The sequence below is a fragment of the Camellia sinensis genome, chromosome 11 (genome assembly GCF_055761805.1).
Source record: "Camellia sinensis isolate YWXY chromosome 11, ASM5576180v1, whole genome shotgun sequence".
Lineage (NCBI taxonomy): Eukaryota > Viridiplantae > Streptophyta > Magnoliopsida > Ericales > Theaceae > Camellia > Camellia sinensis.
This window is the reverse complement of record NC_138971.1, coordinates 149,968,537-149,982,189: the sequence shown is the minus strand read 5'-3', so window position 1 is coordinate 149,982,189 and position 13,653 is coordinate 149,968,537. Positions and strand designations below refer to the sequence as shown.

General features: G+C 33.2%; 2 protein-coding genes and 1 long non-coding RNA gene across 3 annotated transcripts; all 3 read left to right on the top strand.

The window, feature by feature from the left end:
• The first annotated feature begins 3,032 nt into the window (after positions 1-3,032).
• On the top strand, positions 3,033-3,798 carry LOC145802770 (uncharacterized). The gene is made up of 3 exons (XM_082895545.1): positions 3,033-3,074; positions 3,122-3,556; positions 3,629-3,798. Exons 1-3 carry the CDS (start codon positions 3,033-3,035, stop codon positions 3,668-3,670), a joined length of 519 nt encoding a protein of 172 aa, XP_082751671.1. The 3' UTR covers positions 3,671-3,798.
• Positions 3,799-4,120: 322 nt separating this feature from the next.
• On the top strand, positions 4,121-5,742 carry LOC145802947 (uncharacterized). Its single transcript, XR_014344787.1, has 2 exons — positions 4,121-4,714; positions 5,313-5,742. It is a non-coding gene; the product is annotated as an uncharacterized LOC145802947 (long non-coding RNA).
• A 5,052-nt stretch (positions 5,743-10,794) lies between these two features.
• On the top strand, positions 10,795-13,137 carry LOC145802769 (uncharacterized). The gene has a single exon (XM_082895544.1). The coding sequence runs from the start codon at positions 10,795-10,797 to the stop codon at positions 13,135-13,137; it is 2,343 nt and encodes a 780-aa protein (XP_082751670.1).
• Positions 13,138-13,653: the final 516 nt, after the last annotated feature.

Here is a 13,653-nt window from a genome sequence, read left to right as displayed (position 1 = left end):
ATCTTGCATTTTATAAGTACTTTAAATGTATAGGGAGCATCGTGATTTTATTAAGCGGTCACATCGTCGTCTCAAAGATTTTGATGTGGATCGCCGTCACAATGATGAGTTTCCCAGATGGTTTAATTCTCATGTAAGTACTAATAACTTACATGTTTCTAATTTTCAATTCTCATGTTTTTAATTTTTAATTCTCTATTAGTTGATGTTTAATTTTGTTGACTTTGTAAAAATAGGTTGAAGAGCTTCTAGCTATTCAAAATGCTGTGTTGTCAGATGAGATTAAAACTTTGGCATTGGGACCTAGTAAAAAGGCCACGAGATTCAGTGGGTATATAATTAATGGTACTAGGTATCATACGAGGAGTCGTGAGTGGAGAAGAAAAACTAAAAATAGTGGGGTTATGGTGAAAGCAAAGACTTATAGCTATGCAAGTACCAGAGACATGAATCCTGTGGAAGGTGAAGTAGCATACTATGGATATGTGATAGACATTATTGAATTGTATTACTCATATGACCGTAGATATGTGTTATTCATGTGCGACTGGATTGACAACAACAAAGGATTGAAGCAGGATGGGTTTGGTTTCACACTCGTTAATTTCAATCATTTGTTATATACAAAGAAACAAAATAGCGATGAGCCATTCATCCTAGCATCTCAGGCACAACAAGTTTTCTATGTTAATGATCCCGTTGAAGCTAATTGGGATGTTGTAGTTAAGATGAAACCTAGAGACTTGTATGAGGTGTGTGGAGAACAACCAATTAATGATGGAGTACATCACAATGAAGTGGAAGGATTTGGCGACCAAGAGTTAGATGCAACTTCGTTTGCTTGTGAAGATGACATAAATTGGGTTAGGCAAGGTGAAATTGGAACAACTATTGATGAAACTATTGGACCTCTTGGGATATCGACACAGACACAATCTGAAGATGATGAAGAAATGATATGATATTGTAATTTTGTGTCATATTCATTGTTACATTTGTGTTTTCAGTATGGATATTCATGTTAATGAAACATTTGCTTTTATAATGCGCATTTGTTTGCTTTGTTAATAAAATCTTTGTTTTTGTATTCATTATTGTATCTATTGTACTTTATATTCATTGCTAACCCATAAAGTTCTACACGTATGCTTGTGGTCTTCTATAAACTAGCATGACAGATCGACGGTGCTCTAGGCAGAGGCAACATTCAGCCTCTGCAAATTCTGAGAGTTCTTATAGTGGGAGTGCAGATGAGAGTTCTTATAGTGAGAGTTCAGATGAGAGTTCAGAGGAGAGTACACGCATCACACCTGATCCACCCATGTCATGGTATCCTCTAGGTAGCTTGCCTAGTACATCATCGAGTACTGGTTCAACACATGACACTACTGCTGGTATGAATTATTTCTCTATTTATGTTCTTTTTTCTTTTAATGTTTTACATTTCTTTTTTAAAACTAAGTGATTTTAATCTTTGCTTTCTTGTTAATTAGTAACTCAATTACATTTAAGGCAGTAAACAAAATAAACATACATCATTTAAGTCAATTTTTATCATTCTTTCTAGTATCTTCTAACTTGATATTGATATTTGGATGAGTAGATCGCAGTTCGAGAGGCCCAACACTCATGCACGGTAGTGATTGGAACCCAAGTGGTGGCATTTTACATATTGTGCCTAATGAGTTGAACCAAGTGGTTGATGGGTATACACCATTGGCTTCTCGTTTGGGTGTCTTAGCTCGAGATGGGAACCTTATGCCCCTCACTTATAGAACTTGGAGTCATGTACCAAAGGAAAACAAAGAGAGAATTTGGAGAGAAGTAAAGGTGAAAGAATTATTTCATTTCTTATTTTGGGCATGTCTTTTCTTCATTGTTCACCATGAAAATAAAGAGAGAATATGGACTTGTTTTGAATGGAATATGGACTTTATGGTTTAACCCACAAAAAAGTTTTCAAATTATGTTTTCTACCTTGTCATATCCCAAAAGTATGCGGAACGTATCTCCCATGTATCCATCTATATCCGAACCGTATCTAAAATTTAAAAAAAGAAAAAAAAGGGATACTGCTGTGTGTATGTTGTTCTTAATAGTTAAAATTACATTGTGTATTCTGCTGCGTGTATGTTAAGTACTTAATAGTTAAAGTTGATGCTGTGTGTATGTTGTTCTTTATATTATGCCTTGTGTATTCTGCTGCGTGTATGTTGTTGCTGCTGTGTGTATGTAATAGTCACAAAGTTGCCAATTATTTGCAGGTCAATACAGATGCTGACGAGTCAATGAAGAAATTTGTTTTGGCATCTGTTGGAAAAAAATGGAGAGAGTGGAAGGCTAGAGTTAAACAAATGGGATATACGCCATTCGACAATGATGCTGATAGGTTAACTCATCGACCTGAAAGAGTACACGAGCATCAATGGCGGAGCTTAGTTTATTATTGGGGCACTCGGAAAGCACAGGTATTATTGAATTTTAAATTGTACTTTTACATAGGATTAGTGTTAAATTGTTTATTGAACTCTATTGTAATCTCATAAGATGAGTTTGTTAATTAATAAATTATCTTGTGTTTGTGTTCATATGTAATAGAAAAAAAGTACAAAAAACAAAGAAATTCGGAAGAAGAAGACATTAAATCACATAACCGGCAGAAAACCATTCTCAGTTGTTCGAGTAGAGGTATATAGTTTCTTTATATTTCAAATTGAAATTGTATATTTTGATTTTGTTACTTAATTTTAAGTGAAATTGTAGGAAACAAATAAGAAGAATGGAGTTCCTGCTACTCGCTTAGAGGTGTGGATGGCTGGGTACTCGAAGGATAACAAACCAAGTAATGATAAAGTTGCTGACGTCATGGTATGTAGCACCATTATTATAACATAGAACTAGCAACATAATATAGAACTCATGATCCTACATGGTACCCATCAGACCTAGGACGAGGTCATCATAATCATCAAGTTAGTACCTTTTATATGACATTTTAGCATCTTTCTATGCTGCTCCGTTTTAGTCTTTAGATGTTGTCATGGCAGTTAAGTGGTCGTTATTATGTCTTTCTTGTAGGTTGAATTTTATTAGTGGCTAATTAACTAATTAACAATCGCAGACACAAATAAAGGAGCTTGGGGCGCAATCCAATGCTACAGATGAAGAGATTATCACACAGGTTCTAGGGCCTGAGCGACCTGGTCGTGTTCGAACATACGGATTGGGTCCTTCTCCGACTGATGTCTTTGGAGGCGGATGCAGGCAATCACAAGAACAAACTCGTATCATCCAAACGCAAGTCCAAGAGCAACTTAACCAATATAAAGCACAAATGGAGATGCAAATGAAGGAGATGATGGATGCTATGCTTAATCAACAGAAAGTACAAATGGAGATGCAAAGCACAATCCAAGCTCAACAAGCACGAATAGAGCAATTGGAGTCTCAACAGGCCATGGGTGGGCCTGTTGCACCAGCTGCTACACATGTGCATTCACAACAACAATCCCATGCATACACCTCCTCGTTTAATTGCCATCGTTCGTCCGAGGAAGTGAGTAAATAGTTAATTATGAAATTTTCAATATGACATTTTATTTATGTTATTTGTTCTTATCAAATGCAGGTTCACATATCAAAGAAAGAAAAGAAGAAGAAGAAGAAGTAGATATGACAAATTATACCTTGAAAAGGTATATTCTGTCTCCACCCTTTTTCTAATTTTTTTTTTTATGGTGGCAATACATGTAGGCTTTTCTATTTCTTTTTCTTCATGATAATGTTTGCAAGCTTAATATGCTAGAATGCATAGAGAGACAGGTCTGGAGTGATCTAGACACATTTATTTTGTAGATGTCTAATTGAATTAGCTTGTTGATATTTTGAAAACATTATTTTAAGAACACAATTTCATAAAATATGTAAATTCCAAAATAACTGGTTAAAAAAAAAAAAAAAACTAACACATGTCCCTTCTTGAAGTTTATCTGATGGGAAAGACTTTTGGTGATCTAACTACCCCGTGCTTTAGCATTTTGAGCCTAGGGTATTGATTGAAGTTAGATAATTGAATCTACACGTGACACACGAAAGGTGTACACCCAGATAGTAAAAGCAGGCATTACTGGCCATATTTGGAGGATTCAGCTGTTGGGTATTTCAATTGGTAAGCAGTTTTCAACTGTTTTCTTCAGTTATTTGTGAAATTTTTAATTGTTTTTGAGAGACTTAAAGACTAGATATAAGAGTACCAAATCCCATATGGGTTTATTCTTCTATGTGTATATATGTAATTGATTGTTGGGTTTGTGTTTGTTGGGAGAAGATAGAAAGAAAGAAAAGAAAAGTTGAAGGTGACTCATATTTCAAGAGGCTGAGATGGGTTGCCTCTGATCCATGAAACCTAAGATTTATGTGAGTTGAAAACTGAAAAGGTCCCACCTTTTTAGGGTTTCCTTGTGATTCTTGGGATTAGTCTCCCTTTTCCTAGGTTCTTTCCCATGGCCCTCTTTTTGTTTCCTTCTTGAGATTATGGATAAGGGTTTGGTGGTGTTGGCTGTTTCATATGTATGCGTTTATTTAAGGGTTAGTGGTGGAGGATGGGATTCAGGTATTCTCTGGTTGGTCTTTTCTAGAAAAGAAGAATTTGGGAATTGCTAGTACCTTGGAGAAACTCAATTCTTCCCAGGCTTGAAATTTCTATATATGGAAGGTTAGACTTTAGATCCATTGTTCCCCCACCAGATCTGATTACCCTTTTTCATTTTTCACATCTTCTCCTAATTCCCACCTTCAATTTGCTTCTCTCAATGATTTTACTTTGTGTTTCTTTTAATTTGTTTGTTTTTTCAAAATAGATGTTTGATTGGTGTTTGTCAGGCATTCCATTCTACTCAGCTTTTTGGAATTTAATCTAATCTTTAGGTTATTCCCACGTCTAGTTTTCTCTTGATTTACTTTGTATTTTTGAGTCCTTGACCTAAAAATGGTGGTTCATTGCGGTTGTCTGCAACGAAGGGGGTGTTTTAAAAATGGTGGTTCAAAACTCATTTAAAAATGCTGCTGGTGGTTCATTGCGGTTGTATTTTTGTGTTTGTTTTCTAATAATGTTAATAATGTTATAGAGCAATTTTGACAGCAAGAGAATTCTGTCATATCATATCATTTTGTATACTTCTTTTCTATGCAATTTTTTTTTTCAATGACACTGCTAATAATGTTATGGTCACATGATAATTTCAGTTGCATTTCACTTTCATATGTTATATTCCCACAACTTATAGAGCATAGCATCATTTGATATCATACAGGGAGAAGAAACTGGAGAGCAAGAATGTGACAGTGGAGAAGTGGTGGAGAAGCCTACTGAAACCATCCAAGAAGAGTTTTATTGGGCAGTGCCAGAAGAACATGAAAGAAGGGAACATTAGGGGAGGAAAGAGGCGGCTAGAGGTGCGATTAGGGAGGCTATGGCGGCTAGTTCTATAATCCTTTTTAGCTTCACAATTTTCATGGGATAAAGGCTTGTTTGATGATTGTTTTGAGTATTTTTGTTGTAATTGTTCTAGTGAACTTTGTTTTTAATGTTTTGGGATTCTGTTTTTGAAAACCTGGATTGTATTGTGTATGAAATGTGCAATTAGTTAAATTCTTTGACTTTGTTTCCAAAGTTGTAGTATGTACAGAGAATACCAACTTTGGTATTTTTTTTCATATTCTTTTGTACCACCAGCAGCAGCATAGGTGGGGGGAATTGATATTTCATTTAATAATATTAGTAAAAATAAAAAAACAAAACAAAAGTGGCGTTTTTAGGAAAACGCCACTAACTTTGCTATTTTTTTGCACAGCTGCGGGTGGAATTGATATTTCATTTCATCATAATAATAATAATAATAATAATAATTTTTAAAAAAAGAGTGGCGTTTTTGAAAAAACGCCACTAAATGACGTCATTGTGACGTCATCCGTTAGTTTGGGACGGAAGTTGAGACGGATGTCAAAGATTTTGCGGCGCTTCAAAAAACGCCGTCTAATAGTTTCAGCGACGTTTTGTAAACGTTGCAAAGCTATTGCGACGGCCGTATCAACGACGAAAAATTTAAACGTCGCTGTAACATTTAGCAGCGTTTTTCAGGGCTTTAGCGGTGTTTTTGAAACGCCGCTAATACTCATTTTTCCTGTAGTGCACAGTTGGTTTGTAGCTTCAAATGGTGTGAAATTATTGTAAACAAAGTAAATAAAATGCATTTTAAATTATGTTAATTGGATAAGGGCATTTTTGGTACATTAAAATGTCAAACTAATGGGATCAACCAACTCTGTTAGGTCAACTCACATAGTTGACTAACAGATGGATCTATATGTTACTTAAAATTCTAAAGGAAGGGGGGTTACTGATATTTTAGAGAATAAGGGGATGACAACATGATTCCAATGTTATGGAATGGTGTCAGTATAATTTATCCTAAAAATAATTGTATCAAGCTTGACACTTATTGTCTAACAATGCATATGTATAAGATATAATGAATAGAAATAAAAAAACTAAATGCAACTCTCATAAAGATAAAAATATTCAATCTTCATGTCTAGTAAAGATTGACCGCTACAACTCTTGAATAAGAATGTACATTAGTGACCAACTCAAGTAATCAGTTGATTGGGTAGGAAAAATGAAAATGAAAGCATTGCTAAAGAAAATTCTTAAGACTTGTTTGAACTATTTTGGTTGGATTTGTTTGGACTAATATATGGGTTTTATTTCTTTAGACTTGTTTGGACTGTGTCTAAGTTTTATTTCTTTAGACTTGTTTGGACTATGTCAAATTTATTATTTGAGTCCCTGGCAATGTACAAGAGAGGTGTTCACATGATTGGCTTTACCATTTTTTATTTTTATTTTTCTCCCTGCAATTCTTTTTTGGCTTTGCACCAATGATCTAATAGTCACATAAAAAAAAAATTTAAAATCTCTCCTCAATATTTATTTGCATTCAAATTTTATTATATGGTCCAACAACAATAGGTTAATAACGTCCTTCCGAACAACAATAGGGACCGAATTCAAATTAAAATATAGGCACAATTACAACCAAAAAAAAAAAAAATCAAAATTTAAAATTATATGAATAGGTACCCAATTAAACGGGTCAAGTACTTAATATAAATTACTCATGATGGGCCCAACACTTGGCAAATTGTTGTTTAGGACTTAATTCAGATTAAAATAAATAAATAGGGACATAATTAGATGGGTCAAGTACGTAACATAAATTATTTGTTAATTAAAAGTTGGTGGATTAAAGTGAAATTTTTGTGAGAGTGGCAGAACTAAAATGAGATTTTAATAAATGCGGGTGAAAATGAGATTAAAAAAAAATGTCACATATGTTTTAGATGGCAAGTTGTGTCAATTTTGTTACGACAACCAGTGGCGGATCTACAGAGGGACTAGAGGATGCCATGCCCCTTCCAGATTTTGGAAAATTACACGATTATCTCTATTTTTGAAGGTATTAGTAAAATATATCATAGAATTGCCTCTTAATTTTTTTAAAAAAAATCATTTTACTAACTTTATATTTCATTAATTTTTCACAATGTATAATGAAATGATCTCCATTTATTTCGTATGGTACTTAAATAGCATCAATATGATGTACTCAGTTTTATTTATACAATAAGTGTATGTCACTTTTTTTTTTTTTAATTTAAATAAAAAAGCTGCACATACTTTTATTTACTAGATATTATTAACTAATAAAATGGCTTCATTAACAATTTACAGCATTAGAAAATAATTTTTTTAAAAAAAAAAAACTTGTTAAATGTATTTATTTTTTTCTCATAAATAATTTTTTTTACAACCTTTATGTAAAAAATTATTTTCTACAAATAATGTACCAAAATTATTTTTTTTAGGCAATCACCTTGCCCGCATACACATAATTTCTGGTTTTGCCCCTGATGACAGATGGGCGTAGGGGAGAGGCACATAAGGACCAGGAGCGTCACATGGCCCCCTCAAAAAAAAAAAAGAAAAAGTTCAATTTAATCCTTTCAATTATGTTTTTTAAATTTATATCCTTTTCACTTTTTTTTCAAAAAAAATTATTTAATTTGTCATTTTAAATGTTTAATTATGCTATTTGTTTTTATAAATTTTATATTAGAGAAATACTACGTGTCACCGATTTTTTTGTCTATTTTATATCACCTCTTATATGAATATTTATAATTAGTTCATTTGTTTAAAGATAATTATTACACAATCAATGGCAACTAATAATATATTACCACATAATTTAATGATTCAAAATTACGAAAAAAAACAAGTGGCATATAGCAATCTCTTTGTATTATTTATTCAACTTCTCTCTCATTTTTTTTTTTCTTTTATTCATATCTACATCTCTTTTTGCATGTATAACTTGATATAATTTTATTTTCATATTTTGTGAGGCATGTGATTATTTTTTGAAACATGTAATGATTATGATCGGCTAGTTCGAGCTTATATCAAAATTTAACTTTTGCATTCCAATAATTTTTATTCTTACCACAAAATTGAATTAAGTTAGATTGTGATTTTTGTTAAGATTTCAACTTAATAATGTCTCCATGCCAAAATTCTGGCTCCGCCATTGGAATTTGGATGGACGAAAAGCTGATATTGAAATTTGATCAATAATATAAAAAGTTAACTGTTATAATTGAAATTAAGAAATCAAATCAAAATTTTAATGAAAGTTCAGGAGTGCTAAATGAAATTTTACCCAATTATGGATTGGTACTTCTCAAAACACTTGCAAATTTTAAGTGGGCCCCATCCTAGTGCTGATAAGGTTAACGAAGACTTGTAAATGTTTGGTATATATACGGGATTGGCTACCCTCCAGTCTGTGATTAGATTGGAGAGTGCTGTTGGGCCTGTGGGGGTTCACTAAGGGTTCTGTTTTAATAATTTGAACCATTTAATGTATAGAACCCGTCAAGTATTATAAACTTATAAAAAAATCACGTTGATCGTATATCGATAGTTATTTCTTCGGATCAGATTTATGTCCATCGTTTATTTTTTTATTGTCCTTTTTTTTATACAAACTGATTTGATCACATAACTATCAATATCCGATAAATGTGATTTTTTACAATCATATAGTACTCGATACGTTCTACATATTCAACGGTTTGGATTATTAAAACGAAATCCATGGTAGGCCTCCACAGGCTCAACAATACTCTCTAGTTCAATAATGGACTGGAGAGAAGCCAATCCCTCCAGTCCGTGATCGACATAATTGACTTTAACGGGTATAATTATGAATTTGTTAAAAGATTGCAATTAATGTATGAAATTATATAAAAGGACTAGATAATACATGATTCGCATAGAGAAATTTTTTTAAACCAAAATAGATGAAGTCTTACCTAAGATGGACTAAAAATATTTGAATAAATCATAATATCAATTGAAAATGAATGTGCTAAAAAACTTGAATATAATTAGTAATTTTTTATATCTCAAAAAGCAAGAAAAAAAAATCAATTTTAAATAAAACATTTAGAACATAAAATGATGAGTGGTTTCTTTTATACCATACTAAGTTTTTAAGTTTGAATCTGCACTCTAGATGCTCTTAATTTTTTTTTTTTTTTGTTACTTTTCAAAATACTTTTCCAAATATATAATTTTTCTTAAGTTCCATATGAAAATTATTACGAAATAAGTAAATAAATAAAATTATTCCTGTGCAAGTTCCACTTGATAGAGTAGATGTGAATTTCCTCCATTCATTGCTAGCAAGTTAGAGCAATTAAGATATTCTTAGAACTCGTTAGGGAACTTAATTTTTTTAGTGGGTTTTTAATTTTTTAGTTTTTTTATGAGGTGAAAAAAAGATGTATTTAAGAATGATTATTTTTAATTGAATAAATAGTTGTGAAAAAAAAAAAATTAATTGATGTATACGATATATCACCCTTTATTGTGGGGGTTGAATTTTTGACTTTTTGGCGATGACCCCTTAAATAACACAATAAACTACAAAAAAAAAAAAAGAGAGAACAAATTATATCAGTAATTCCTACATTTTGATCTTTATATTATTTTGGTTTCTATTATTTAAATTAACTCAATTTTCACCTTTAATCTTAAATTTTGTATCCATTTGGTCAAATTGATAATGCTAATTAGGATTTTTGAAAGAAAATAGTCACTGAGTTTTCTAAAATTAACTCATTAAGTTGAACAATTTACAATTTTCCTATAAAAGCATGACACATGATATGCTTATGTGTGCATTTTTTATTTTAAAAAAATATTCAAAATTAAAATAAATTAGATCAAATTTAGACAAAATTATAAATTTTGAATAAAAATCAAGTCAATTAAATTACAGAAAACAAAATAATACGATGACCAAAATGTAGAAATTACAGTGTAATTTACCACACAAAAAAACAAAAAAACTAACGAAGTCTCTAGTCTTTGGCTGTATAAATACATATATTTGGCTCTCCATTGGTGTCTACAAGTTGATCAGCTCCATTTCTCATCATAATAATATTCTATTTTTAACACCAAATGGAGCAAACAAATTCAACTTTTCACAGTTGTCTACTTAGTGCATCTGTAGTTTGTTTCATTTTCTTTTTCATGAACTCTCTTGAACTGATTACCACTGCCAAGGGCAATCCCAGTTTAGTTCTCACCAACGAGAGAGACCATCAGGCACTGCTTGCAATCAAGGATTTGATACAAGGAGATCCTCTGGGTGCCTTAAGCTCATGGAATCATTCAATTCACTTTTGCAATTGGCAAGGAGTCCCATGCGGTCGTCAACATCAACATGTAACAGTCCTAAACCTGTTATCTCTCGCATTGGTGGGCTCTGTATCTCCTCAAATTGGGAACCTCACCTTCTTAGGAGGATTGATCTAGGTAACAACAGCTTTCATGGCGAAATCCCACAACAACTTGGCAAGTTGTTTCGTCTGCAGTGCCTTCTGCTTTTGAATAACTCTTTTCAAGGTGAATTTCCCACCAATTTGACTCATTGTTCACACTTGAGAGTTATCGATATGGGTAGTAACAATCTAGGAGGTAAAATTCCTACGGAGCTAGGTTCTTTGTCCAATCTCTCACACTTGGGTTTTCCAGCCAATCATCTCACTGGAACTATCCCACTTTCAATTGGGAACCTTTCCAATCTACGCGTGCTTTCTCTAGTGTTCAATAATCTAGAGAGAAGCATTCCTACCCAGCTTGGGCAGCTTTCCAAGCTGGAGTTTCTTCAGCTGTCGACAAACAATTTGTCTGGTATAGTTCCCAATTCACTTTACAACATCTCATCAATCAATTTCTTCTCCATTCATACCAACCAATTGCATGGAATTCTACCACCAGATTTATTCTTGACCCTTCCAAATATACTAGGATTTTATGTTGAAGGCAATCAATTCTATGGCCAAATTCCATCGTCAATAGCCAATGCTACGAGACTTGTGCAAATTGATTTTGGCAGCAATTCGTTTACTGGGCCCATGCCTATGAATCTGGGAACCCTAGATGCTTTAGAAGCTTTAGCTGCTTCTGGCAATTCACTTGGAACAAACCAAGGCAATGAATTAATGAGCTTCCTCACTTCTTTATCCAATTGTTCCAATCTACGAATACTAGATTTGGCTACGAATCATTTTAAAGGTTTGTTGCCCCATTCTATTGCAAATCTCTCCACCAAGATCACTTGGTTTGCTCTAGAAGACAACTATATATCTGGAAACATACCTCTTGGTATTGGGAACCTTGTAAATTTGCAATATCTCTTTCTATATCAGAACTTGCTTACAGGTAGTATTCCACATTCCATTGGAAAACTCTCCATGTTGGTGAAGCTCTTGCTTCACAACAATAACATTTCTGGAGAGATTCCATCGTCTATCAGAAACCTGAGTAGGCTTGGTGCACTTGACCTATCAACAAATATGATTGAGGGAAGCATTCCTATTTCTTTAGGCAATTGTTCCAATCTACAACAAATTTATCTTGATTACAATCATCTCGCAGGAGCAATACCTTATCAAATCTTTGGTCTGTCTTCCCTTATTTATCTATACTTAAGTCAAAATTACTTAACAGGACTACTACCACAAGAAGTGGGTAACTTGAAAAATCTGGGTGGACTCTTTGTATCAAAAAATAAACTATTTGGGGAAATCCCTCCAGCTCTCGGCAATTGTGAAGTTTTAGAATTCCTCTACATCAATGGTAACCTTTTCGAATGTACGATTCCAACGGCCTTCAGACAAGTGAAAGGTATTCAAAAGCTAGATGTTTCTAGGAACAACTTGTCTGGACAGATTCCAAGGTTTCTCGAGGAGTTTCGGTTCTTTCAATATCTCAATCTTTCCTACAATAGGTTTGATGGTGAAGTTCCGAATGGAGGAGTTTTCACAAACATTAGTGCCTTCTCAATTGTTGGAAATAGTAATCTATGTGGAGGAAGTAAACTATTGCAGTTGCCTAAATGCCCAATGCAAGTCTTGAATGAAAGGAAACGACCTTTCAACCATAGACTAATAGTTCTAATAGTTACTCTCACTATTGTTCTATTATCATTGTGCATTTTAGCTATTATTTACCGGAACAAAAGGTCAAGGCAACAAGTCAAATTAGCCTTGCCTTCGCAAAACCAATATTTACAACTATCTTTTGGAGAACTTTTTCAAGCAACACATGGCTTCTCTCCATCCAACTTAATTGGTGAGGGAGGATATGGTTCTGTTTATAAAGGGATTCTCAACTCCAATGAACAAATTGTTGCTGTGAAGGTGCTCAAACTACATGAACGTGGAGCAAACAAGAGTTTTGTTACAGAATGTAAAGCGTTGAAGAACATTCGCCATCGAAATCTTGTCAAGATAATTACAGTTTGCTCAAGCATTGATTTTAAAGGCAACGACTTCAAGGCTTTGGTCTTCAAGTTCATGGAAAATGGGAGCTTAGAAAAATGGTTACACCCAAGTCTTTTAGAGCAACATGAACCTAAGAACTTGAACTTTGTTCAAAGGCTAAACATTGCCATTGATGTGGCATGTGATTGGATTATCTTCACAATCATTGTGAAATGACTTTTGTTCATTGTGATTCAATGCCAAGTAATATTCTTCTTGACGGTGATTTGTGTGCTCGTGTTAGTGACTTTGGCTTGGTAAAGATTTTTTCAGCAACCAATGGAATATCCATTCATCAGCAATCAAGTTCAATTGGGATCAGAGGAACAATTGGCTATGTTGCCCCAGGTAATTGTTTATTACTTCTTATGTTGAAATTCATAAAGAAATATTTTTTAGTTACATTATATTATTATCTTGCAGTGAACCAAAAACCAATTACGAGATTATATAGAAATTAAGCGATGTTTTAGAGATGACTTTCCTTGACTTTGCCTTATTTTTTGTATAGCTACCACAACAAATTAAATCAATCATTGTCCTACCCCTATCATATTCGAACATAGATTTTAACCCTTGAGATAATTTTATCTTTTGAAATGTCGAAGTTTTTTATTTTATTTTATTTTTCCAGCAAAAGAAATACAACTTACTAGTTCAACAATTATAGCAAAATTAAAAATGTTGGGCATT